General features: G+C 42.4%; 3 protein-coding genes across 13 annotated transcripts in view; 1 reads left to right on the top strand and 2 right to left on the bottom strand.

Annotated features, from left to right (window-relative positions):
• Positions 1-13,276, bottom strand: part of AP4B1 (adaptor related protein complex 4 subunit beta 1) — a 31,699-nt gene extending 18,423 nt beyond the window's left edge. The window contains exon 1 of one of the 2 annotated variants that reach the window (XM_055312346.1): positions 12,520-13,276. The gene's annotated coding sequence lies outside the window, so the exon portion shown is untranslated. Of the gene's footprint in view, positions 1-7,842; positions 8,009-12,519 lie in introns of those variants that run through there. The other variant, XM_055312347.1, reaches the window with a different exon arrangement.
• A 9-nt stretch (positions 13,277-13,285) lies between these two features.
• Positions 13,286-14,110, bottom strand: LOC129501214 (basic proline-rich protein-like). Its single transcript, XM_055312166.1, has one exon. The coding sequence runs from the start codon at positions 14,108-14,110 to the stop codon at positions 13,286-13,288; it is 825 nt and encodes a 274-aa protein (XP_055168141.1).
• Positions 13,533-27,760, top strand: part of HIPK1 (homeodomain interacting protein kinase 1) — a 50,774-nt gene continuing 36,546 nt past the window's right edge. For 6 of the 10 annotated variants that reach the window (XR_008662722.1, XM_055312415.1, XM_055312420.1 and 3 more), the window contains exons 1-3: positions 13,534-13,697; positions 14,214-14,384; positions 24,242-25,319. Coding sequence is in view for 9 of the 10 variants with exons in the window: in XM_055312415.1 (XP_055168390.1) it covers positions 24,244-25,319 (1,076 nt within the window). In the remaining variant the exon portion in view is untranslated. Of the gene's footprint in view, positions 13,698-14,081; positions 14,163-14,213; positions 14,385-19,949; positions 20,064-24,241; positions 25,320-27,760 lie in introns of all 10 variants that reach the window. The other 4 variants (XM_055312417.1, XM_055312419.1, XM_055312418.1 and 1 more) reach the window with 4 other exon arrangements.

A 27,760-nucleotide genomic window follows, 5' to 3' on the forward strand; every position in this document is an offset into this window, starting at 1 on the left:
TTCTAGATAACTTCCTCTTCTTTGAATGCATCCTTAACCTACCCAATCACAGAACGCTCCCAGAATCTTAGGCTTGGTTCCTTTCCTGGACAGATGGCTCATTGAATCATTTTGCAATCACACAAAACTTCAGACTAGCCTTGGGTTAGTCTTTCCCTTATAGTATTCACATATTAAAAAACACAATTAGGGACATCTGGGTGGCTCAGTGGTTGACTGTGTGCCTTAGGCCCAGGGCGTGATCCTGGGGTTCAGGGATTGAGGCCCACATCAGGCTTCCTGCATGGAGCCTGCTTCTCCCTCTGCCTGTGTCTCTGCCTCTCTCTGTCTCTCATGAATAAAGAAATAAAATCTTTAATAAAAATAAAAATTAAAAACAATTATATTGGCTATTTTACCAATCCTGAGTCCTCTCATCAGTTTTCAAGAATTTGGGGGAGTGGAAGATGAAAAGGCTGTCCTAGGTGCTATAATCCCATTCTTAATGTGTTCACTGTAAAGTGTGCTTTTGTGGAACCAGAACATTGTGTCCAGCTCACTCACCCTACTAACCGAGCTCCACAGAAACAAAGCATCAGGGTGGCACTAGACTCCTTTACAGAGGGAGTCAGGGATATAATGTTTGGAGAAAACCTGCTAAAAGGTTCTGAGCACCCAATTCCTACACTGGGGAGGGCAAGTGGAGAGTTCCCCACCAACCAACAATTCTCTGATGCCAGTTGGGTATCCTATAATTCAACTCAATTCTGACACTCTCTACCTGGAGATAGCCTCCAGTCCCTCAAAGGGCTCAGTCCTATAAGACTGCTCTCTTTCTCCTCAGATACCAGTTCCAAGTCCAGTTTGTCACCTGTGCTTCTGACCACTGGCTATTGACTGGAGGTTCCAACAACTTCTCTTTGGGTTTGATTAATTTGCTAGAGCAGCCCACAGAACTCAGAAGGACATTTTACTCACTAGATCACTGGTTTGTTGTAAAAGGATATAACTCAGATGGAAGAGATGCTTAGGGCGGGGTCTGGAAGAGGGCAAGGAGCTTCCATGCTCTCTGAGCATGCTGCTCTCCCCAAAATTCCATGTGTTCACTCCTTCAGAATTCTGTCTTCATTCTGGATGATTTCAATGTTCCAGCCTTTCAGCTTCTTTGACCTCCGAAGACCTTATTTACGTCTTCCTCACCACGTCTGTAGTTACCAGAAATTGCACTGCATCTGAAATCTCAATTTAAACCTTTTCTCCCAGCTTATTTGCTCACATCCCTCCATTGCTAGTGTAAGCCCCCTCTGAACTTCCACTTCCCACCTTGACCTGACTGCCTCCCATGATCCTTTGATATAATACAACTCCCTTGCTCTCTTACTCAGACACCCTTGCCTTGAAAAACTCCAATTCTGAATAAATTATACCATCTATTTGCCCATTGCCTATACTGGAGCAGCTAGATGCTGTTGGAGAAACCCCTCAACCAGGCTGACTGGTTTCATTTTAATTCATGAATTCATGCATCAAAATGGCTTTTCCATTTTGCTAAGCAATCCTATTCTGTTTATTTAGAGGGCTTGGTTTCCAGTTTTCCTTCTCTCTTTGCTTTCCCTCCCACCCGTTCTACCATCTGTCAGTAAATCCTATTGACTCTACCTTGAAATATATCACAAATCTTATTTCCTTTCCCCATCTTCACCCAGATCTGCCACCTTTGCCCTACCTAACAGCCTTTGTTTCATGTGTGAATTATCGCTCGAGCCTCTTTTTTTTTAAATAAGCTTTTTTTTTTTTTAATGATAGTCACACACACACACACACAGAGAGAGAGAGAGAGAGAGAGAGAGAGAGAGAGAGAGAGAGAGAGAGGCAGAGACATAGGCAGAGGGAGAAGCAGGTTCCATGCACCGGGAGCCCGACGTGGGATTCGATCCCGGGTCTCCAGGATCACACCCTGGGCCAAAGGCAGGCGCCAAACCGCTGTGCCACCCAGGGATCCCCTTGCTCGAGCCTCTTAAATGTTCTCCCTGCTTCCAACATTGTCCCCTCCCCTGCAGACACATAGTTTAGTACCCACAGCAGGCCTGACATAAATCATATGGTGCTGCTTCTCTGTTCAAATCCTGCAAGGCCTTTCCAGCTCACCCAGAATAAAAACTAAAGTTCTTAGAGTGGTCTTCCTGGCCCATGTGGTCTGCCAGGTACTCTCCTATTACTCCCCTACCCTTCACTCACACTTTCCAAGCATGCTAGCCTCACTGCAGTTACTCCAGTGTGCAAGGCAAGCACTTAGCTCACTTTGTTCCCTCTCCTTACAATGTCTTCCATTTGGATAGCCACATGGTTTCCTGACCTCCTTCAAGGTTTTGCTCAGCAAGACTTTGTCAATCTTATTTAACATTGCAACTGCCTGGCCAGTTACCCGCTCTCTCCCTTCCTTCCTTTTTCTCCATTGAGCCCTTACTACTTTTCTAACACACTCTAACATTTACTTATTGAGGTTGGCGTGTACCTCACTGTACTAGAATGAAAACTCCAGGACTTTGTTTCTTTTGTTCACTGTTGCATCCATAATGTCTAGAACACATAGCAGGTTCTTAATAACAAGCCTTGGTAGGATGAATAAATGAATGAATCTAGAGAAATGGATGGATTGTTCATCCTTTAAGCAATCCTCTCTTAGTAAATACTGTTTCTCTCAAATAGGTAATAAGGCAAGTTCTTAGCCCTCAAGGAGATAGCAAAGCTTTCCTTGGCAGACACTTTTTATATGTTACTTCGAAAACCTGTGTCCACAAATCACTCATTCATTTGCTCAGCCAACAAAATTTACTGAATGCCTTTTATGGGCCAGGCATGTGTTCTAGACATTGGAGATACAAAATAGGGAAGAGAAAATGTCCTGCCCATGTGGCATTTGCATTCTAAAGAAGTGAGTGAGACAGGCAATATACATAAATATCAGATGGTGATAAATGCTAAGAAGAAAATGAAACTGGCTAATGGGTGTGGGGAGCAGTTCAGAAACAGGTCAAGGAAGGTATGTCGGGGGATGGACACTTCAGATGAGACTTGAGTGATGAAAATGAGCCAGTGAAGTGAAGACTTGTTAGCATCAGGGCAAGGACCATGTGGTAGGAATGAGGTTTGTATCCTAGGAACATTAGGAAAAGCATGTGTCAGAGAGGGAGAAGATAAACTCAGAGAGGGAGGCCGAAGTGGGGTCAGAAGGGTCTTGGGGAGAAGGGCACCTGGATGGCTCAGTGGTTGAGCATCTTCCTTTGGCTCAGGTAGCTCCCAGGGTCCTGGGATTGAGTCTTGCATCAGGCTCCCCAAAAGGAGCCTGCTTCTCCCTCTGCCTGTGTCTCTGCCTTTCTCTGTATCTCTTGTGAATAAATAAATAACATCTAAAAAGAAAGAAAGAGGGATCCCTGGGTGGCGCAGCGGTTTGGTGCCTGCCTTTGGCCCTGGGCGCGATCCTGGAGACCCGGGATCGAGTCCCGCGTCGGGCTCTCTGCATGGGGCCTGCTTCTCCCTCTGTCTGTGTCTCTGCTTCTCTGTCTCTCTCTCTGTGACTATCATGAATAAATAAATAAAATTTAAAAAAAAATAAAAAAAAATAAAAAGAAAGAAAGAAAAAAGAAAGAAAGAAAGAAAAAAGAAAGAAAGAAAGAAAGAAAGAAAGAAAGAAAGAAAGAAAGAAAGAAAGAAAGAAAGAAAGAAAGAAAGACCTAGGGAGGGGCCAGTGCCTGGGCAGCTTAGTCAGTTAAGCCTCTACCTTAGGCTAAGGTCATGACCTCACAGTCTTGAGATCAAGCCCCTGTGGGGCTCTGCAGTCAGTGGGGAGTCTGCTTCTCCCTCCTCCTCTGCCTGCCCCTCACCCTGCTTGTGTGTGCTCTCTGTCAAATAAATAAATAAAATCTTAAAAAAAAAAGAAAAAGAAAAAAGAAGTGTCTTGGGGTTAAAGTAAGTTTGGGCTTTAGTCTAAGTGTAATGGGAAGCTACTGGAGTGCCTTAAAGTGTGTGTGGGGGCATGATATGATTTTATATATATATTGAAAGCAACAGATGGAGAATGGGGCAGGCACAAAAGCAGACAAACCAGTTAGGAAGGTCTTGTGACCATGAAAGATACTGGTGAGCTGAACTGGGGTTTCTGGAAGAAAGGGGACTTGTGTCTGGATATAAATCTATTAGAGAAACTTCTTTAGCACAAGCAGTTACAGAAATAAAAGACATGCCTTTTCTTCCCCCAAAGCTTTCACGAAGGAGAAATGTACACAACTGTAAAACTATGCCCATGAATATCTACATACTGATATTTGAGGGGAATAAAGAAAGAGAAGAAGAAAATAATGAATTTTACAAGTAACTGGTATATTTTATGAATTAACACTATTTCCTATAATGGCATGTTTTATAACTATGTACTTAAGAGAAAGTTACTGTTTTATTTGCTTTGGAGTTAACACAAACCTTAGGGTTAAAGGTTATATTTTCTGAGAGACTAGGGCTCCTCAGAAAACAACATATATATTTATCAGAGAAAACTTAATTTTTAAATTATGTAAATTATTATAAAGTTTCATCCATAACATTTTATTGGGAATAACATTAGTCCTGATTTCTGAATCTCTGCATCTATGAGGAAAGATCAAAGATGTCGTAGAAATCAGAGTATAGTCAAATTTAGTCGGAGTTGAACCTTTTTGTTTAATTCACCAACTTGTAATATTCTACATCCTTACAGAGGAGCACCATAATGAACAGGTAATTTTTTGTTCATGACAGCGCATCCTCTGTAAGGCTCCTAGTCAATATATACATAACTAAAACATGTACTCCCTTTAATCAAGATAGGACTGAAAAATGCATATTTATTATTAGTCTATATCTCACTTCTTAATGTCTGTGAAATCAGAAAGTCTGTATCAATGGAGATAAATAGTAGTGGATTCAGGATATTTTTGGAAGTAACACTGAAGACTTTTTCTGATGGTTGGGATGAAGGAGGTAAGGAGAAGGTCTTATCATTCCCATTTTAAGAATGAGGGAGGTGGGGCATCTGGGTGGCTCAGTTGATTGGGTGTCTGCCTTCAGGTCAGGTCATGATCTCAGGGTCCTAGGATGGAGCCCTGTGACAGGCTCCCTGCTCAGTGGGGAGTCTGCTTCTCCCTCTCCCTCTCCCCCGCTCACGCTCTCTCAAATAAATAAATAAAAATCTTTAAAAAAATATAAGAATGTGGAAGATGTGGGGTGCCTGGAGGGCACAATTAAGACACAATTAAGTGTCTGACTTTTGATTTCCACTTAGGTCATGATCTCAGAGTCTTGAGATCAAGCCCCTGTTGGTATCTGTGTTCAGCAGGGAGTCTGCTTGTCCCTCTCCCTCTGCCCCTCTGTTACTTCCCTATCAGCAAATAAAATTTTTTAAAAATCTTAAAAAAATAAAAAGAATGAGAAAGGTGAAGTTTATAAGCATGCCTACTATCACCCTAATTATTAGAAGACTCAGAATTCCTGGTGACCTCAAGACTCCAAAACCCATTGTTTACTTCTGTACTGGATGTTCTAGGGGCACTGAGGTTGGCCAGGCACAATCCTATTTCACATCAGAGAATTTACCCTTTAGGATTTTAATAGGGCCTGTCCTTCTACTTGCCTCCAAAGGAGTGAGCCATTTGTTAACCTCTTGATGAGAGCTTATAGATTTTCTAAAAGTGAGTTTCCAAAAGTAATAGTTTTTAAAAATTAAGTTAAATTCACAGCGAAAGATGAAGGTTGTTGAAATTTCCGAAATTCTATTCTATAATTAACTGAATTCTGATACTTTGACACCATGAATAGTCATTTGCTCAGCCAAATAGTTATTGGTACTGACCACATATCAGGCATTACGTTAGGCAAGGGATACTTCATTAGGTCCTTTTATATCTTTTTTTTTTTAAGATTTTATTTGTTTATTCATGAGAGACACACAGAGAGAGGCAGAGACATAGGCAGAGGGAGAAGCAGGCTCCCTGTGGTGAGTCCAATGCGCGACTGAATCCTGAGATCCCGGGATCATGACCTGAGCCAAAGCAGATAACTCAACCACTAAGCCCCCCAGGCGTCCCTGTGTCTTTTTGATTTCTGAGTCTGTAGGAAATGCAAAATGACTTAGCACAAATAATAGTCAATGATTGAATTTCGAGTTCCTGTCCTGATTCATAGCCCTCTCCCTTGTGGATCTCTGTGTCCCTTCCCAGACATTTGTTTTGCCTTTGGCTTTTGCTCAGAATTGAGAATAGGGAAAGAGGGAAGGAAGGCTGGTGCTAAAAGCTTGTGTAACAGTTGGTTGAAGGTGAGAAGCTACAGAATGGTGGAGGCATGATAACAAGAATTTTCCTTGGCCCAGGAAAAGAGAGAGAAAAGCACTATCCCTTGGTTGTGCTGAACAAAGAGTTGGTATATGGAGAAAGTAAGAGAGAGTAAGATGGTCATGTGTAGATAATGGAGGAAACAAACAATTAGGGAGAAGGAGGGGCTTAGGAAGAATAAACACGGTTGTATGAGTGTTTAAAGGATTGCTCTTCTCCCAGAAGTCTCTGGATTGACTCTTTTTGAAAGTTACAAAAATTAGGTATCAAGTCTCTTGCCTATTATCTCTAAATCCTGCAAATCTCCCTCTCCTCCCCCCTTTTTTGGAATTGAAATCAGTGGCATTTCATGCATTCACAATGTTGTACAACCACCACTTCTCTCTGGTTTCGTCTTCCTCTTCTTTTAGCTAGTTGTATTTGATTCTTTTTAATCCCACAGCCACGGCCTTTTTCCAAACTCCCTTTCCAACCAAAGCCATCATTTCTGCTGGCACCCAGTCGCCAAAATGTTCCATTTTGATACAAAGAGAAAACAAGACCAGCAAGACTTACATCCGAGAGCGAGGAAGTCAGTTCCTGCTTACAATCCCACTATTCAGCCCAGCAACCACCCCAGCTTTAGTGGGAAGATGCTGGGGAAGATGAGAGGTGTGGGAATCATGAGGGGACCAAGGCTTCTTACCATACAGTGGAGGGACTCATTCCCCCGATTATCCTAATACAGGTAGGTGCTTCACTTCGCTCTGTATATCACACTCATCCCTGCCTGGTTTCAGTTTCTAACCCCATGGCTCTCTGGTGGCCTAGTACGGACCAGTCACGCTTTCCCAATGAGTACTTGTCATACTGAAGAGCTCCTATCTATTGTATATGATAATATAACAGCATATTTATCCTGTTCACATCTTTCATGAAAAAGGTACTTGAAAATAGTTGCTAAAAACAAGTATCTCACTGATGGTCTGGCTGAAATAGTGCTGTCATCCTTAAGTCCCTGTTCAGCCAATAGTGATACTTTAGATGCTTCTGCAGTGATCGTCAGACAATTAACGCTTGTAATGTCACTTTGAGGATCAGTCTTGGACTTGTTATAATTGTTCCTAATTTATATCCTTAATTAGATTGTCATATCCCTGAGGGCACAGAATGTGCTTTACTCATCTTTTTATTCTAACTGAATGTCCAGTACTTATTATACAGTCAATAAATCCTGGAAGAAAATGTTTTTAAAAAGGTCCTATTCACTCCCCATCACACATGCTGGATTTGCTCTCCATGAAACCAGTTAAGGGGCCAGAATAATTTTTCTTGGCTTATGCCTGTGGGAAGTGGTAGAGCAGTCAAAGTGATTCAGTTTGTGCATACCCAGATGTGGGCTGAAGTGGACAGCTGGAAACCAAGCAGCTTCCTTAGATCTTAGGAGCTGAATATGGGAACTGACTAGAGTAGATTCCATCATCTAGTTAGATCCAACCATCTTTCCCGGTTTGTCACTCACCACTTATACGAGGAAAAATCCTGGGCGCCTGGGTGGCTCAGTTGTTGAGCATCTACCTTTGGCTCAGGTCCTGATTCCAGGGTCCTGGGATTGAGTTCCTCATCAGGCTCTCCACAGGGATCCTGCTTCTCCCTCTGCCTGTGTCTCTGCCTCTCTTTCTGTGTCTCTCATGAATAAATAAATAAAATCCTAAAAAAAAAGAATCCTTTGTAGCAATCACTTTGCTTCTGCCCCCACCATGCCACTAAAATTGCTGTTACCAAGATCAACAGTGACCTAATTGCAAATCCACTGGTTGCTCTTCATCCTTATTCTCTTTTACTTCTCAGAACATTTGGATATCCACCACCAACTAGCTCCTTTTTCTAGAAAATCTCTCCTAATTCTTTCCTGTAGCAACTTAAGACTGATTTGGGCTGCAAAGAACAGAAAACTTGTCTAACAGTGTTCTTGAAACATACAAGCATTTATGTAAAAAATCCAAAAGTGGTAGGCAGTCCCAGGTTAATTCAGAAGTTTACCTCTGTCATCAAAGACCCATTCTTTCTGTTTCCTTTGCTGTCCTCAGCATGTTGACTGTTTTCATCTTTGTTTATTGTCACATTATGATCACAAGATAGCTACGGCATTTCCAAGCCTGGTGTCTTCATTCCTTTGTCTCAGCAAAAAGAGAGGCAGGAACAAAAGAATTTCTTCTGTGAAGGTCCTGTCTTTTTTATACAAAAAGAAAAATTTTCCTAGGAGCCTCCGTTAGACTTCCTTTCCAATTTCATTGACCAGAACTGAGTCTATACCCACTCTTAGACTAGTCATTGGTGAAGAGAAGTGGAATTACCAGGATTGGTTTGGACCATTGTGATTTATCTCCTGAATTGGTGAGAGGATGTTACCTTCTTTGAAATCAAGGGATCTTCCTTCTCTCTGAATACAACTGGGATTGTATTAATATGGAAGAAGTAACACAAGGAATGGCTTTTGGACAAGCGTGGCACAGACTGGCTTAATTTTTACTAAGTCATGTCTCTTTTCCCTTGGGCACACGGATTGTGTCACCTCCTAATCTCTTTAGCAGTATCCATGTTCCTGAGTGACCACCAATGTGATGTGTGCAGAATAGATCTATGTGTTTGCTACATGCAGGCCTGGTGTATAAAAACTTCCCACACAAATAATCCATATTTTTTTCTTCCCTTTGCTTTTTTCTGGCCAGATACAAAGCACCCAGTGGAGAAATCCAATGCTCCAGGGAATGGTGAACCAGCAAGAGTCAAGATGAGTCAGGGACATCTGACATTCAGACATGCCAAAAAGGACACAGGAACTTAAAAAGGCACCCATATAAATCTGGAAATTTTTAATTTTATTTTTTATGTCATCATTTTAAACTTAAAAAAAAAAGATTTTATTTATTTATTTGAGAGAAAGCATGAGAGAGAGCCAGTGAGCACTAGTGGCAGGGGTGGGGTAGGGGGGTGGGCAGGGGGAGGGTAGGAGAGGCAGAGCAAGAAAGGCAGACTCTCTTCTGAGCAGGAAGCCCAATGTGGGGCTCAATCCCAGGATTCTGGGGTCATGACTTGAGCCAAAGGCAGATGCCTGACCCACTGCGCCACCCCTAAATCTGGCAAATTCTGGCACCCAAATAATTAAGGACTGTAAGGAATTATAAACCATTGAAAAACATAGTAATCCATGAGTCTATATCATTAACAGATAACTAAATTAATAAGAGATGAAGGAGGACTGGTACAAGTTAAGAATCATCAGCGGGTGCTAAATCTAAGGGAATATGTTTAATGAGGAGCAGGAGCTTTGCAGGGTCTAAGATGTCTCCTCATAGATTCTTATTACAAGGAAAAAAATAGTAAATATACTGTGGGGAAATGAGACAGCTCAACAAAGTGACCAAAATTATTACCCAGTGAGGGACAGAGTCATCATCTGACTTTGGGTTTGATACCCTGAGAAGGACACAATATCACTTATGTAGTATTCTGGCCAGGAATGGATAACAGGGATCTAATAATGAATAAACGTGAGACAAACATCAAGGACGAATTGGAAATGAGGAACATTCTTTTGTCTGAACCAAGCGGAGGTGGGGCGGTGGGGCTGTACTCTTCAAAAATATCAGACAAAAAAAAGCAGCTAAGGAACTGATGCAGATTAAAGAAGCCTAAGAGACCTGCAATATATGATCCTGAATTGGATCCTCTATTGGAAGGGGAAAAAGGGTAAGCATATCATTACTGTATTAAATGACAAAATTTGGAATACAGATAGCAGATTAAGGGATTGTATCAATGTTGTCTCCTGGAATTGGTAACTGTATATATTGTGTATGTAGAATGTACATATTCTTAGGACATTCAAGTATTAAGGGATAAAGGAGTATAATGTGTGCAATTTACTTTCAAATGGTCAGAAAAAAATAATGTGTATGCGTCTTAACTATTGGAGACTGCAAGTGTCAGAGCAAAAGGGGCAAAATGTTTTTGGGGTTTTATTTTTTTTTAAGATTTAATTTATTTATTCATGAGAGACACACAGAGAGGCAGAGACACAGGCAGAGGGAGAAGCAGGCTCCCTGTGAGGAGCCCCATGAGGAACTCGATCCCAGGATCCCAGGACCATGACCTGAGCCAAAGGCAGATGCTCAACCACTGATCCACCCAGGCTCCCAAGAGGAAAAATGTTAATAAAAAAATCCAAGCAAAGGATATATAGGTGCTTTTTTTATTATTAACTTTTCTGTGTGTTTGGAATTTTTTCCAAATAAAGTCTTCTGGGGTCAGATTTTTAAAAAGCATTGAAGATTCCCTCTTGCTTCAAAGGATTTTTCCCTGTTCTGCCTCCTGTCCTTGCCTTCAGACCTTTACTCTCATCTAGTCCTCCCAGTTTTACAACTAACTGTTGGCTTCTACTTGAATTATCTTTTCTTCCTGGACTCTTGGATTCACTACTCCTTCACAGGGTTTGATGAGTTTTCTGATTCAACTTCTCTCATGACACAGCCTTTTGGTCAACTCCTCCAGGTTGGCCTTATGCACTGCAGCTCCCGAGCAAGTGACTTTTTCCTGCAACATTGAATCTAGGCTCTAGGCCCCAGAGCAATATTATACCCTAGGTGAGATTCCGTGCTTCCAACAGGCAACAGCTTCATCTCTCTCTCCATCTGCACTGATTTTGTCTAGGAGGAGAGTTGTCCCATCAGCCTCCTTCTCTCCAGGGTCTCTGCTTGACCAATCCTTTATCATAGCTTTCTAATTAGGCTCTCTTCCTCTAGCCTACACACATTCCAGTCAGCTATCCTCCTTGCTGCCACTAGCTCTCTCTTTAAAACACAGATTCCTTCATAATACCTGTCTGATTAAACCTCTTAAGTGTTCTTCATTGCCTTTAAAAGCTGACTCTACCTGCCTTACTAATTCCATATCTTGCCACTTCTCTGCTAAAGTGTAAGGTCTTTCAGAGCATGGGCTATGCTTTTTCTTTTTTGTATCTTTAATTTCTACTGTAGTGCCTGGCACACAGAAAATACTACATTTTAGTATGTAGTACTACAAAAATAGACATTTGCTGTATGGACAAATGAACCCTAGCTACATTCAATTTTCAAACTTCTTTGACCATGCCATGTTTAAATATCTCCTTTTCTGAAGTCTTCTCTGGCTCTGTCATTCAAGTCTTATATATGTCTCCATGCATTTTTTTTTTTTTCCCTCAGTAGACTGTAAACTGAGGGAAGAGACTATACCTTATTCATGTTGCATCTGACCCAGTATCTAGGAGAGTGCCTGGAGTAGAGGAGGCACACAGAGGGGGAAATAGTAGATTTTGAGAAGGTCTCCCTGTAGTGAGGCAAACTGAAGAGGTGACCTAAGAATGAGGAACATAGATCAACAAGTATAAACAAGAAAGTAAATACAGAGGATGATGTAGAATTAAATCATTAGAATAAAGGTGGGAGTCAATCGGGAAAGGTTCCCTAAAATTGAATTTTGTGAGTTTGAAAAGAGGAAAGGGATCTAACTTGAGAGAGTAGGAGCCTAGAAGCACGCCACGGAGTTGGTTGAGCTGAGGCCTGGTAAGCAGTTAGTGTGTTTGAAGCCTGCTTTTTGAGCAGGGTCTGTTCTACACCAGTGCTCAAGTTCTGCCTTTTTCCAGGTTCCCCAGTCTCTACATTTTGCTGTTTCCCAGGTCAGTCCAATGTAAGGACTTTATGTTCTCAGTTCCTGTGAAAATAAGCAAAACAAAACTGCCCTGTGGGATTGAACACTTGCTAACCTTGGTCCTCTAGGGAACTAAACTTCCCCTTTCCCATAAAATAGAACTGCTCCCAGCGTTGTTAAGCCAGAAAAAGAAACCCTAATGTACTAACGTGGTATGACCACTTCTTCACAAAAGTGTTAGCACAATTTTGTGTGTGTGTGTGTGTGTGTGTGTGTGTGTGTGTGTGTGTGAGGAGTCGGCGCTACAAGTAAGTCAAGAATGTATAACAAGTGAAATCCGGGAAATACAATGTAATCAGCAGAATCTTGACTTAGCCACATCTGTCCCCCTCCTGAAAGGGTATATGGGAACACCCACCCGCGATGTTGGGACAGTCACTTTGTAGGGCTCAGATCACTGCTGCCTCCAGCACTTGCCGGGTAGAAAAAAATAAACAGATTATCCTACCGTCTCTCTAAAAACGCTCCCCACTTCAGGAGTAGGAACACTTCACACGGCAGGAGGAGGTACAGGTGAAGTCCCACAGAATCTCCTGACTCCGGGAGGTGGCAACAGTCTTTCTTTCAGGCTAACCTAGTTTTCACAGTGTCCATTTTTTCCAGAACGCAGCGTGCCCGACGCACCGGCTTCCCGAGTACCCAGTCCCACTCTCCTGGGAGGGGCAAGGACGTTATGGCAGCATTTGCTCAGCGCCCGTTTTGAGGGGCTGGGTCCGGGGCACAGGTGTTGTCTCTCACTTCCCGAAGCACACACAGGGACCGATGGCGGGCAGCGCGGGGGCCTCCTGGGCGCTCCCGAGGTGCGCGGAGGCTGCCAGGTCGCGCACGCCGAGGCCGCTCAGCTAGAACGTCTCCGTGCGGGCAACGAAACCTTGAAGCCCAAACTGAGGTCGTTGCTCGCCGGCAGGGGGGCTTCCCGGGAAGCCGCTGCCGCCCGCGCGCTGCCGCCCCGCGCGCTGCCCAATCTCCGCGGGTGTCACACTGGACTGCGGTGATGTCACACTGGCTGGGATGACATTTTACAGCTGGACCCCCTGCCGCCACCCAGGACCTTTAAATCACCGCGGAGTCGGCCGCGCGGAGGGGGCGGGGAATCCGGCCCCCGCACTCGATCCACACTGGCTCCCCACGGAGGCCCCCCCACTCCCACCGCCACCCGCAGGGTGCGGTGGTCCTAACCGGCCGGCGCCTCCACACTTCCGCCTCAGTAGGTGTCATGGCGCCGGGCTGAGGAAGGGTTCCCGCGGGGCGGGGCCGCCGGATGGGGGCGGCCGCTCGGCGCTCGGCTCGTCGGGTCTGGCGACGACGGCGGCTGCGGAGCGAGGGGCCCGGCGGTGGCCCCGGACGGCAGCGGGAGGCCGAGGCGGGAGCGCGCGGGGCTGAGGCGGCGGCGGCGGCGGCGGCGGCGGCGGCGGCGGCCAGGGGCCGGGCGGCGGAGCGGGCGGGAGGCTGAGGGGGCTCCCCCCGCGGGACGGGCGCGGGGACGGCTCCGGGGGGCGGGGGCCGGGGCCCGGGCCGGCTCGCGCGGGGGGTATGATGACCCGGCGGCGGGGCCCCGGATCTCGTCTCCTCCGCCGCCTCCTCACGGCAGCCCCAGCTCGCGGCTGAGAACCAGACCCACCGGCGGTGAGTCGGGCCGGGCGGGAAGGGGCCTCGGCGGGGAGCGAGCTCCCATCGGCTCCCAGAGGCGGGGCCGGGCGGGCCGCGGGCTCTCCCGGGCGCCCGGCCTGCGGGGGGCGCCTGCCTGGGCGCCCCCACCCCCCACCCCCCACCCCCCACCCCCGGGGACCCGGCGCCCGGCTCTGCGGCCCGGCCGCTGGCGGCCGCCGAGGGCTTGCGTTCCCGGGAAGAGCGGGGAGGCTCCCCCTGCCCCCTGCCTCCTGCCCCTGCTCCCGGGGCGTGCTGTTGTCCCCAGGTGACAGGGGGCCGCCTCGCGCCTCCTCGCCCGGCCGGTTCCCCCCGGGCGGTGGTGGCCGGTGCCCAGCGCGTGGCTTGTGCGTGTGTTCACAGCTCTGCTGACCACCCTGCTTCCGGGCCATTTGTGCTCTTCGCGACCGGGGAGCGGTGTCTGGACAGGACGGCGGCGGTCGGGTGGGTGTGGAAGCTCCCCGATCCTCTCCGCTTCTGTTCTTTAATCGTTAGGTTTGTGATTTGTAATGATGGTGGAGACGCCGTGGGACCAGCCCACCTAATATGTGTCTGGGCAAGGCGGATTTAGAGGTCTGGCTCGGAGGGAAACTTTTGCTGTCGGTCGCCACTTTCCCAAAGCGTTCGTTTAAAGAAAAGAGAGAGAGACAGAGAGAGAAAGAAAAGGTGAGGAAACAACCAGAAACTCTTGAAGGCCCGCACGGGCCACAGGTCCGTGGGAGGGAGGAGGCCCTTTTTGTGTTTAGCAACGGGGACTCGGGGGTCGGTCTCCAGAGGCGCTGGTCCAACCGCCAGTTTGTTGTGGTGACAGACCGGAGCCTCGGCCTGTGTTTATGCTGGGCGCGTTTTCTTTCCTGTTTAGGTGGGGGAAGGGAGGAGGGGCTCGAGGAGGGGAAAAAACAATCCGAAGCTCCAGCAGGTCTTTCCTCCGCCTTCAGGCACTCGCTCCGTCGTAGATAGACTCGTCTTGAGGCGGCCGTGGGTGCTGCTTCTTAGTGACACTTTGGGAATTTTCTGTAATTGGATCAAAATAGTCCTTCCGACTGTAGACTCCCCTGCCCAGTCTATCTTTTATCTTATTTGTTCCCTAGTAACTGATGAAAACAGCAGCCTGGCTTCCTGCTCTTGATGAAGTGGGGTTAAATTAAGTGGCTGATGCCCTCCGCAGAACCTACAATTTTGCTCTTGTTTGTGTAAAGCTATTTTTGATTCCTGGTCTCTAGTTTGTGTGTGTTTGAAAGATTGTAGAGAATTCAAATCGTTAACAAGCTTTTACTTTTATAGGTCTAAGGCTTTCTGTAAAACATTTAAAAATCTAACCAGTCCTATTACCTGATGGTTGTTATTCAGCTGGTGATTTTGGATCGTTGCATGTAATTACCTCCCGGTTCTGTGTTACAATACTGGTATGATGGGAGGATGAAGTATATCATTGACTTTAAGATATACTGTTCCTAGCTGGGAGGAAATTTTACTAAAGTAACTTGTGGTTGGAACCGGAGGCAGCCAAGCCAGTAAAGCATCTGATGAGTAGAATGGTGAGTGAGATCTTGTAAATATGTATACTGGCTCTAGTTGGTAAGTAGGACTTTTGTTGGTGATACTCATAAGTAGTTTGTACTATTTTTGGATATTGTAGTTTCACAGATTGTAGAGTAAGTTAGTTGATCGGTAACTTGAGATTGAAAACCAAGCCAGAACTCCCTCCTAAAAGAAAAAAAAAGATAATCTCAAAATTCACAATTCTCTGGAAAACAGAATTTCTTCATTCTGTGGTTTTGTTTTCATAAGCACAGCTCAGTCCATGGTTGTGTTGGGAGAAATCAGTGAGCCAGACCTGCCTTGTAAACTTCTTACACTTGGAACTTGCACAACTTGATGTTAGTTATATATTGTAACTGGTCCTTTTGTAATTTGAAGTAATTTTGCAAACATGAACTTCCTGATCTGCCCTTTTATTTTCATTTTCATGACTGTATAGACCAATCCATATGTTTTTTAGCTTTTTTTTTTTCAAGTTATAGTTGTTAATTTCTCCCAGTTTCTTCACTTACATTTCATGCCATTCTGAACACAGGTCATCAAAAATAATTTTTCCTTCCAAGTACCATTTCAACAATCACTGATTTGCTTTTTGGTTCCTTTTTTGTTCCTAATTTACCAGCTCCCTAAATGACTAACTTATTTTTGTAGAGCATAACTTGGCTCTATAAAAAAAAAAAACACCTTACATCCTGTTTTTATGTCTCTTTTCTTTCTTTTTTTCTTTCTTTCTCTTTCTTTCTTTCTTTCTTTCTTTCTTTCTTTCTTTCTTTCTTTCTTTCTTTCTTTCTTTCTTTCTTTCTTTTCTTTCTTTCATTGTGTGTGTGTGTGTGTGTGTGTGTGTGTTAAATCACCTAAGCAACATTCTAAACTCTTTGAAGATAGGGAAACTTAAGTGTATTTCTTTTGGATTCTTTTAAGGGCACCTGGTACAGTGCTTTCCCAGAGTGCTTAATTGAAAAAGAATCAGAAGACTTGAATTCTTTGCCAGCATTGCTACTCATTAGCTCTATGTAAAACTTGTTTGCCTTTCTTGGGTCTCCTTTTTCTCATCTTGGAGTTAGGGCGTTTTGGAAAGAGTCTTATAAGGTTCATTCCCTGTACTTTTTTGCCAGTGTCTTCTGCATCAGATACATCTCCTTACTGGAAACAGTTTTTCATTTTTCCACATTGCCTGGCATATTGGCAAAAGTTATCTCATTCATCTGAAAGAAGTTATTCGACCTTCCCATCTGCCAAACAGTTGTTACCTTATTTAAGTTTTGTTTTCCTTAGGCCTTTGCTGACTGATCTAAACAGGGTCATCTCAACGTTTATGTTCTATACTGATGTATGCTTTGTTAATTTGACATTTCCCTTATGCTTGAAACTCCTCCAGGTATAGCTTTCTTCATTCTGAACTTTATAGGCCTTGTAAACTGTCGGTTGCACATACCAAGATCGACCTTTTTACCAAATACACAAAAACCCTACTTTTCTTTTGTTGCTATAGATGCATCATTCCAAATAAATAATAGAGCTATTGAAATTTAGGAAAAGATATCCTGCCTAAAAGGAAAGCACCCATCAGCTGGCTTACCAAAATATTACAAAATATTGATTATATGGCTGTAAATAATATAGAATTGTAGAGTTACTCTTTCAGCAGCTAACACCACTTATTCCACACCCTTTCTTTGCATACTAGTTGAGCAATTGGCTCGTTAGTTCCTTATGAAGGAAAAGTGCTACAGGAAAGGGGTGGGGAACTTCCATTCAAATGGTGTCCTTAGAGTTTTTCACTTATTTTTTCCTTCTGTATCTCTACACTTAGATAACTAACTTAGATATTCTCTTGTAGGCAAGAGACTATAATTTCTGTCTCACTTGAATATTAATTTAATTCATTCAGTATGACACCCGAGATCCCCTTATGTTTACATATGGACAAGTAATGATCTTTTTTAGTCATTCATTCTTTTTTTTTTTTTTTTAAGATTTTATTTATTTATTCATGAGAGACACAGAGAGAAGGCAGACACAGGCAGAGGGAGAAGCAGTCTCCTCGCAGGGAACCCGATGCGGGACTCGATCCCAGAACTCCAGGATCACGCCCGGGGCCAAAGGCAGGCACTAAACCACTGAGCCACCCAGGCGTCCCTAGTCATTCATTCTAATGAACATTTGACACATACTATACGTCAACCATGGTGATAGATGCTGGTAATACTCTCCGCCCTCAAAAAAGATACCTACTCTACTATTGAAAATTCCCCACGCAGAACTTGAAGTTTAGAAGAGAAGTGAACTTTTTTTTTTTTTTTTGAGAGAGAGAGAGAGAGAGAGAGAGAGAGAGAAAGAAAGAGGGGAGGAGGGAGAGGCAGAAGGAGAAGAGAGAGAGAGAGAGAGAGAGAGACAGACAGACTTTTAAGCAGGCTTCATGCCTAGCATAGAGCCTGACCTAGGACTCAGTCTCACAACCCTGAGATCAGGATCTGAGTTGAAATCAATAGTCATGCTTAAAACCAACTGAACCACCTAAGCACCCTAGAAGTCAACTTTTAAATGGTCATACTTAGAATAAATTTTAGGGTGGCCTAAAGAGTTAATATATGGCCTGGCCCTTGTCTGCCTCTTTGGGCCCTGCTTGTCATTTTCTTTCCTGTTCTAGTCCATCCATACTGGTCTCTTCTTTAGATAAGCCAAGAATGTATCTTGGCACTAACTGTTCTCTTTCACTAGAATGGCTCCTTCTTGTCAATTAGGTCTTGGCTTAAGTGCCATCACATTACAAGGCCTTCCCTGACCACTAAATCTGGAGTATCTCTCCCCTTCCCACTGTTTCTGTCATATCGTTGTGTTTTGTTTTCATCATAACATTGTCCCTAGTTACTGTTTTCTTGTGGGGGCTGTGTGTGTGTCTTCCCAAAAGAAAGTAAGTTACAAGAGAACAAGGGATCTTGTCCATCTGGAGCATCACTTTTATCCGTAGTTTCTAGAACAGTGCCAGGCAAACAGACTAGGTACTCAATATGGGTTGGTCAAAAGAGTAAATGAAATAAATAAGTACAAGTGTGGTAAGTGCTAAGAAGTAGTAGAGGATGCTGTGGGAGCTTTTACCAGGAAACCTAAGCTAGTACAAAGTGGTCTGGGCAAGGCTTTCCTGTGTGTGTCAGCAAAATACACACAATCTAGGAAAATAGTTTTCCTTTCATGTAACAGCCTGAAGTAAATGTTCCAGGTTGAAGTGGGCATTCTTAGGGGGCAGGCAGTTCTGCTGTTACATGATCAGAGACAGTTCTTTCCATCTTATTGCCCTCTTACCCCTTGAGCATTGTTTCGTGGTGGAAGCTGGATCTCCATAGGTTCCTGCTGGTGGAAATGGAAAGGAACACAGTAAGCTAACCCACACACCACTTTCTGTTGGTGAGAGGGACTGGTAAACATAGCCGTGTGCCTGGGGTGAAGGAGAGAATAGAATTTGATCCAAACCAACCGCGCCTGTATATACCACACTGAAAAAAAGTGAGGTTTAAGCGGAGAGTAACAGGATAAATAGAAGTTAGAAAAAGAGAAGACTAAGAAGGGAAAATGAAGTTCAGAGAGGGAACGTTATGTGTGAAAGAACTAGGATGGGAGAAATAAGGTGTATTCTAGGAACTCAGAGAAATTTACTGCTGCTGGGAATTTAGAGATTTGGACTTTATCTCAAGGTTTCAAGCAGGAGACAGATAAGTATTTTTAAAAGCTTCAGTGGTAAGGTAAAGTATGAATTAGGAGAAGGGAATTTAAAAAGGGGACTTGAGAGTACTATTTGGGGGAAGCAAGTTAGGCTGTTGAAGTAGTCCAGGATCATCAGCAGGAGTGGAGAAAAATGGGTGGAGTGGAGAGAGAGATGGAGTTGTGGTGAAGGAGTTTTCATCCTGAAAGTACTCCTTGCTTTCTTTTTACAGAATGTGTTTTCTTACTTACTTTAGTGATAGGAATATTCTTTATATATCAGCTTGCTGGAGAAGATGTACAACTATGTACATGTCATCTGAGGACAAGTGCCAGATGAAGCAGTCAATATACAGTACTGATTTTAGGTTATTTAGGTCACCCAATTGTTAAATTGTATCAAAGAGGCAAAAGTGATGCTAAGCAAAAGTAGTAGGAATTTTATTACTGGTGTGGAAGATGGAAGTTACCTGAAGAGTAAGGGCAAAACACTGACAAATGATTACTGGTTGCCATAACCAGCTGTTCCATTCATAGTTTTAATATTTGAATTCTTTGTGGTAAGATGACCTACTTGTAGTGTCCATAATGTGGGGCACCTGGAGATGTTAGATAGATGTGACCATGGCAGTGAGGGGAGAAGCTATTTATTTGTTTGTTTTTGAAAGCCTTAGTTCTAGCAAGACTCAATTCTCTTTAGCAATAAGTACAAATACTAGTAGCCTTCCACCTGTTAGCTCTAGTTCCAGATTAACGTAGTGACCACATTTGTCAATATATTTAGATAGTTAAATTCTCAGAAAGTCAGGTTTGAAATGAAAAGACTAGTTTATTACTAGGGTCAAGAAGTGCAACATTTTCAGGAAATGAGAAGTAAGTTTTAATTTATTGGGAGCTACTCTCCTGGGACTTGAGAATATTCATAACAGAGTCTGATACATAGTAAGTTTTCCACAGATGATAATTCTGTTCCATATTTTTGTTTGGGAGGTCTCACCCCAGGAAGAAAATTCCTTTCCCATTTTGCAAAGGCAAATTTTATGGAACATAAAATCTTACGTCTAGAAATGGCTGCTTTTAGCTGAATTTCAAGGTTTTATATAGGTAAGTATTGATTTTTCTAGACAGTTTTGATTTTGCATTTTCTTTTCACCTTGTGCTTGATGAGGTCAGAATGAGACTCAGCCACACTGGCATGATACTGACTTAAGTACCACACACCTCTACTGTGGGGAAAGCTAGTTAAATTCTGGGTGGTTCTTTTCCTATGTGTGGACTTAAAGTTTGTCTTGCTGAATAAGAATTATAGTCATTTATATAAACTTTTAGAAAAATTCCTAGAACTTGTGCTTTTTGCAGTGCTCACTGTGAAGATTTGAAACCATCAGCATCTTTTTGTTTATTGGGTGAAAAGTTGTCCATAACATTATTCTGGTAAATGTAATATTTTAAAAAGTGTGTAGTAGTGAACATACTTTTAAAAATTTGGTGTTATACTTCATGATTTCTTTTCAGTATTATTGCTTCAGCTTCCATATTCCTAGGCATAGCTACAAACTGCAAATTTTGCATTCAAATTCTTTTATCAAATACGTTTAGGTACATAAAGTTTGTGTTCCTGTTTCTTTTTTTTTTTAATTTTTATTTATTTATGATAGTCACAGAGAGAGAGAGAGAGAGAGAGAGAGGCAGAGACACAGCCAGAGGGAGAAGCAGGCTCCATGCACCGGGAGCCCGACGTGGGATTCGATCCCGGGTCTCCAGGATCGCGCCCTGGGCCAAAGGCAGGCGCCAAACCGCTGCGCCACCCAGGGATCCCTGTGTTCCTGTTTCTTGATAGATTATTAAAATTAGTAGCTCAACTGATATGAAATGGAAAACAAATTTCAAAAATTTACTTCTTTTCATTGTCCAAAAAGTTGGCTCAGTTTTATGATGATGAGAAATATTTCTGCATATATTTTAATAGGTAAATTCTGTAAAGGCACTACCTGGTTTTACATTTTTATTTTAAATTGGTGTTACGTCAGTGACATAGGCAGAACAAGAAGACTTACATATTTGTAGCTTTGGAGTTCAATTGCGCTGACTTTAGCTTTTAATTTACACTTTTTTCTCTTCAGAGTTCACATAAATTATGGAAACTCTTGTTTCAAGTAAATCCAGACTACATTTTAGAAATTAAGGCTGAGGATTTGTTTTCATTCCAGCTGTCTAGTCCAGTGCAAAGGGTTTTTAGTTGCATTCAGGCACAAAGAAACGTACACATTGCTTTTTTATGTGCTGTAACATCCTTTGTCACACTTCCTTCCTTTCTTGTGTGTGTTTATTCTCTTATGACTAGTAAAATTATACTCTGTGTATTGGAGTGGAGACTTCCCCCAGGTCTTACAGGTTGCACAGATAAAAAGGAGGGACGTTTGAAAAATACAACCAAGAGTTTAAAAATCCTGTGGTTTAGTATGAGTGGTAGGGAGTAGATAAGAGGTTGGTAGGCAGCGGTCAGAATCATCCAGCAAATACTGCATGTTTGTATATTGCCAGAGTCTGTGGTAATTGCTGGTGGTGATAGAAGCAAAAAATGAGACAGTTATGGTACCTGTCATGGAACTTACACTGTAGCTGAGAATGCTAAAGTAATATTAAAGAAATACTTTTGAGTCCTAAGGGAGGAACAGGACGCCTTGGGAATGCTTGGTTGGGGGGGAGAGTTGTGGGGCGTGTGTGTGTGTGTGTGTGTGTGTGTGTGTGTGTGTGTGTGTGAAGATGTGTATGAATGAATGGTTTTCCCAGAAGAAAATCTTCAGCAGATCAGAGGGCCTATCCAAGAACTGAAGGAAGGGCAGTATGGCTGGAATGGAGGAATCAAGGTGGAGAGATTCTGGAAGATAGCAACCAGATTTTTGGAGAGCTTTTAAAGGCAAATTGAGGATTTTGGATTTTATCCACAAAGCAGTGGAAAACCCTGGAGGCAGGGGGAGGAAGGTGGTTAAGAAAGAAAGAGCCGTCATCTGATTTGCATAGTTTAACAACAAAGGTCATCCCCAGAGTGCATTCAAGATTAGTTTTGGAGGCCACTGGCTGTTGGAACTAGAATGGTCCTGATAGAGATAGAGAAAAATGGCTGATCTGAAATATACTTAGGAGGTAAAATCAGTTAAGATTTGGCTATAGATTAGAGGTGGAGTAATGAGGAGGAGTCAGGATAATAATATTAAATGATTTCCAGACACTAGCACTTTATATGTATTAGATAACTTAATTCTAGAACAACCCCTTGAGGTAGGTATTGCTACCACCAGTTTATAGATAAAGAAACACTCATTGCCTCTCTGATTTTTAGCTTGAGATGTTGGGTATATGGTGGTGTCATAATTGAGATAGAAGACTGGGGATAGGGTGGAGGCTCAAGTTTCATTTTGGACATGTTTAATTTGAGATGTTTGCAAGATACCCACATTTCAGTGTGGAGTGGTTATTTGGAAATAAGAATTTGGAGTTCAGGAGAGAGAAGTCTGGGTTAGAAACAAAAATTTGAGAATCTTTTGTAGATGACTGATCCTGGGAAGTAGTTAATTGAAAAGGGGAAAGTATGGACAAGAGCAGAATAATTAATATAGAGCCCCAAGGCATCTGAGGGTTATATGGTTGAGAAGGGAGAAGATAAATAGAAATGGCTTATATGCTGTGTCAATTGTTTGAACTTTTTTCTGAAAGTATTAGCTTTGGGAGTCTTGAGGTTTATTGAACTTGAGGTGTTTATGGGATATTAAGGGACCAGAAAGCTGGGTTGTTCTGCCCTCTTTCTATTTTTCTTTTTTTTTTAAAAATATTTTATTTATTTATTCATGAGCGACAGAGAGAGAGAGAGAGAGAGGCAGAGACACAGGCTGAGGGAGAAGCAGGCTCCATACAGGGAGCCTGATGTGGGACTTGATCCTGAGTCTCCAGGATCACGCCCTGGGCTGAAGGTGGCGCTAAACCGCTGAGCCACCCAGGCTGCCCTCTCCATATTTTCTAAAAATAACTTCGTGTGGTTCTTCAGAAGATCCTCTCAGTAGGGTTCCCATCATCTTGATTACTTTCTCCTGGTCATTTTATCAGTGACCCTCTTATAATGTAGTGTATAGAGCTAGACATCATTAAAATAGTGTATGACCTGAGCAGAGCAGTAGCCTTCACTTTGTCCAGCACATTTTGGACACTATTTCTGTGAATGTAGTTTAAGATTGAATTAGCTTTTGGTTGGGGAAACATTATTACATAGTGTTTCTTTTACCAACTCAAAGTGTTTTTCATATACATGTGCTCCTGCTAAACCTTGAATTTTTTTATCCTGGTGCTTTGTGCTAGTCATATTTTGGGCCTATGTAGGATTCTGTATTTGTGTCAAATTTCATCTAGATTTGTCTTGCGTCTTCTGCCCTATTGTGATCTTTTGGGACCCGTTATTTTAGCAATATATTGAATATCCTTCCCAAATTTGATTCAGCTGTAAAATTTGTAAGTGTGTCATCTATCTCTAAATGATCAAAAATCTCATCAGGGTAGGAATGAAGACAGAGCTGTGGAATGAGTTCTGGGGCCAAAAAGCCTGGGTTTGAATTCCAGTGCTGCTACTTAATAGCTGTGCTATTTTGGGCGAGTTACTCTAGCCACTCTGTATCTTAGTTTCCTCATCTGTAAAGGGGAAATAATGATAGTATCTTTTCCAAAGGGTTGTGGTGACAATTAAATGAGTAATGCACGTGGAAGTGCTTAGACTACTCCTTGACACATAGTAAGTGATCAATCATCTAAGCTATTGTTATTATGGTTATTATTTTATAAACCATCATAGATGTTCATGCTCTTTTGACAAGGTGACTTACTATTGCTGCTTGTTCTAAAGCAGAACAAGTGATTAGGGGCACCTGGATGGCTCAGTGGTTGAATGTCTGCCTTTGGCTCAGGTTGTGATCCCAGGGTCCTGGGATTGAGTCCCACATCAGGCTCCCTGTAGGGAGTCTGCTTCTCCCTCTGCCTTTGTCTCTGCCTCTCTTTCTGTGTGTCTCATGAATAAATACAAATCTTTAAAAAAAAAAAAAAGGATGTGTTTGTGTGATTAGACAAAAAGTTTATCCTTCTGTAATAGGAAACATATTTTGGAAAATGCATAAAATAAAACTCCAGCCAGATAGTAATATTTTACTTGTGGTTTTACTAAACTAAAAGTTTTCTAATCTATTAATTGCAGGGTTGTGTAAAACTGAGGTTCTAATTCTTCCTCTCTCTCAACGTAGGTATGGCATCACAGCTGCAGGTGTTTTCCCCCCCATCAGTGTCGTCGAGTGCCTTCTGCAGTGCGAAGAAACTGAAAATAGAGCCCTCTGGCTGGGATGTTTCTGGACAGAGCAGCAACGACAAATATTATACCCACAGCAAAACCCTCCCAGCCACACAAGGGCAAGCCAACTCCTCTCACCAGGTAGCAAATTTCAACATCCCTGCTTACGACCAGGGCCTCCTCCTCCCAGCTCCTGCAGTGGAGCATATTGTTGTAACAGCTGCTGATAGCTCGGCCAGTGCTGCTACATCAACCTTCCAAAGCAGCCAGACCCTGACTCACAGAAACAACGTTTCTTTGCTTGAGCCATATCAAAAATGTGGATTGAAAAGAAAAAGTGAGGAAGTTGACAGCAACGGTAGTGTGCAGATCATAGAAGAACATCCCCCTCTCATGCTGCAAAACAGGACTGTGGTGGGTGCTGCTGCCACAACCACCACTGTGACCACAAAGAGTAGCAGTTCCAGCGGAGAAGGGGATTACCAGCTGGTCCAGCATGAGATCCTTTGCTCTATGACCAATAGCTATGAAGTGTTGGAGTTCCTAGGCCGGGGAACATTTGGACAGGTGGCTAAGTGCTGGAAGCGGAGCACTAAGGAAATCGTGGCTATTAAAATCTTGAAGAACCACCCCTCCTATGCCAGACAAGGACAGATTGAAGTGAGCATCCTTTCCCGCCTAAGCAGTGAAAATGCTGATGAGTATAATTTTGTTCGTTCTTATGAATGCTTTCAGCATAAGAATCATACCTGCCTTGTGTTTGAGATGCTGGAGCAGAACTTATATGATTTTCTAAAGCAGAACAAGTTTAGCCCACTGCCACTCAAGTACATCAGACCAATCTTGCAGCAGGTGGCCACAGCCCTGATGAAGCTCAAGAGCCTTGGTCTGATTCACGCTGACCTTAAGCCTGAAAACATAATGCTGGTCGACCCAGTGCGCCAACCCTACCGAGTGAAGGTCATTGACTTTGGTTCTGCTAGTCACGTTTCCAAAGCTGTGTGCTCAACCTACTTACAGTCACGTTACTACAGGCAAGTGGCAAATGTTAAAAAGCGTATCCTAGACTAGAGATCTATCTTTATATTTAACATATATTACATAGAGTACGTATAACAAACGGAATTTATTTACTGATTGCAAGGTAGAATAGGAAAATATGTTTTACTTCATTCCACCTCTGGCATTCCTATATGTAACATTATTTCTGAAGTCTTATTTAACACTAGAAAAATTAATTCAGTCTAATTCTGAAGGTTGTTCGTATTTGAATTATACTAGCATCTGGTTCCTTCTCAAGTACCATTAAACCTCATTCTCCCATTTTAAAGAGTCTTTAAAAATATAAAGATGTTTACTTATTTGTAATGAATTTAGGCATATGCTGCTACTTTTCCAAGTTCATATCTTGGCAGGTAAGATGCCTTGGGAATAATTCCAGGTTTAACTCTAGCAACATTTCATTCTTTGACGTTTTCTTTTTTGTGTAGTAAAGAGAATTGGATTTGATGATTGCCGAGGGCTCTTCCTATTTCAACATCTCCATAAGAGTTCGAACTTAATTTGGCTATGACCTTATTTGGTTATCCTAAAATGTCCTTGACCCAAGTGCCTTGTATTTTAGTGATTTATATTTCCAGATTGATACTTCTAAGAAAGCTGTCTTTTTAATATATAATCATTATTGTGAAAGTACTTAAATGCTTGTATATACAATGTTGTCTGTGCTATAATCAGGGAGAATTACTGAAAGAAAAGGGGGAAGTCTTAAATGAGCTTTTATTTCTTAATACCTCATTTATTTATTTGTCTAGTTACTAATTATAAGGAACCTAATATTTAATTTTAATGATCATTCATTAAATACAAATTGTACACTCACCCAATCAAGAAGTGAAACAATAAAAAAAGATAATCCACAATATATGTTTATCAGGTGATATGTCCAACATATCAAATGCCCATATTAAATTTTCAGGAAATAGAAAGTCTGAGCTTAGAATTTTATATTGTGTGTGAAAATAAGAGAGGGATATTTTAATCTGAACAAGGGCTCAGAAGATATGCCTTCTACATATTTTTTTCTAATTGTGTAAAATCTTCCTAATATGAAGTTTACCATTTTAACCATTTTATTTTTTTTTTAAATCTTTTTTTTTTTTTTTTTTTTTTTTTTTTTTTAATGATAGGCACACAGACAGAGAGAGAGAGAGGCAGAGACACAGGCAGAGGGAGAAGCAGGCTCCATGCACCGGGAGCCTGACGTGGGACTCGATCCTGGGTCTCCAGGATCGCGCCCTGGGCCAAAGGCAGGCGCCAAACCGCTGCGCCACCCAGGGATCCCCCATTTTAACCATTTTAAATGTACTATTCAGTGTGTTAAGTATGTTCACAGTGTTCTGTAACCATCACCACTATTTCTAAATTTTTTTAATCACTCAAAACAGAAACTCTGTAGCCATTAAGCAATAACTCCACCTTTCCCTCTACCCCTGGTAACCTCTATTTGACTTATTGTCTCTGTGAATTTGCCTATTCTAGATACGGCATGTAAGTTGAATCATACAGTATTTATCTCTTTGTGTCTGGTTTATTTCACTTAGCATAATGTTTTCTTTCTTTTTTTTTTTTTTTAAAGATTTTATTTATTTATTCATGAGAGACAGAGAGAGAGAGAGAGAGAGGCAGAGACACAGGCAGAGGGAGAAGCAGGCTCCCTGCAGGGAGCCCGACATGGGACTTGATCCCAGGTCTCCAGGATCACGCCCTGGACTGAAGGCAGGCGCTAAACCACTGAGCCACCTGGGTTGCCCAGCATAATGTTTTCAAGATTAATTCATACTATAGCATGTATCAGACTTCCATTCCTTTTCATGACTAAATAATATTCCAGTGCATGTATATACTACATTTTGTTTATTTAGTCCCTTGGGTTTCCACATTTTTGGCTACTATGAATAATACTGCAATGAACATTAGTATTCAAGAGTATAAGTCCCTGTTTCTTTGGGGTATACAGCTGAAAGTAGGATTGCTGGATCATATGGTAATTCTTTTTTTTTTTTAATTCTAACTTTTTGAGGAACCACCAAACTGTTTTCTACAGCTGCACTATTTTACATTCCCACTATCATTGAATGAGGATTCCAGTTCCTACACCTCCTCATCAAAACCTGTTTTTTGTTTTTTGTGGTGTGGGGGATAATAGCCATCCTTAGGTGTGTGAAATGGTATTTGTGGGGTTTTGATTTGCATTTCCCTAGTGATTAGTGATATTGAGCATCTTTTCATTTGCTTATTGGACATCTGTATATCTTCTTTAGAGAAATGTCTGTTCAAGTCATTTGTCCATTTTTGTCTTGGGTTTTTCTGTTGAGTTCTTTGTATATTCTAGATACTAATCTCCCTCTGCAGGTACATGGTTTGCAAATACATTCTCATTCCATGGGGTTGCCTTTTCACTTTGGTGAAATGA

This window comes from Nyctereutes procyonoides, unplaced genomic scaffold (assembly GCF_905146905.1).
Source record: "Nyctereutes procyonoides isolate TBG_1078 unplaced genomic scaffold, NYPRO_anot_genome, whole genome shotgun sequence".
In the NCBI taxonomy this organism is placed as follows: domain Eukaryota; kingdom Metazoa; phylum Chordata; class Mammalia; order Carnivora; family Canidae; genus Nyctereutes; species Nyctereutes procyonoides.

What these genes read in the sequence shown, in the direction of transcription:
- LOC129501214 (XM_055312166.1), bottom strand. Translation starts at nt 14,110, where the DNA reads ATGGCCCGGAAGCAGGGTGGTCAGCAGAGCTGTGAACACACGCACAAG.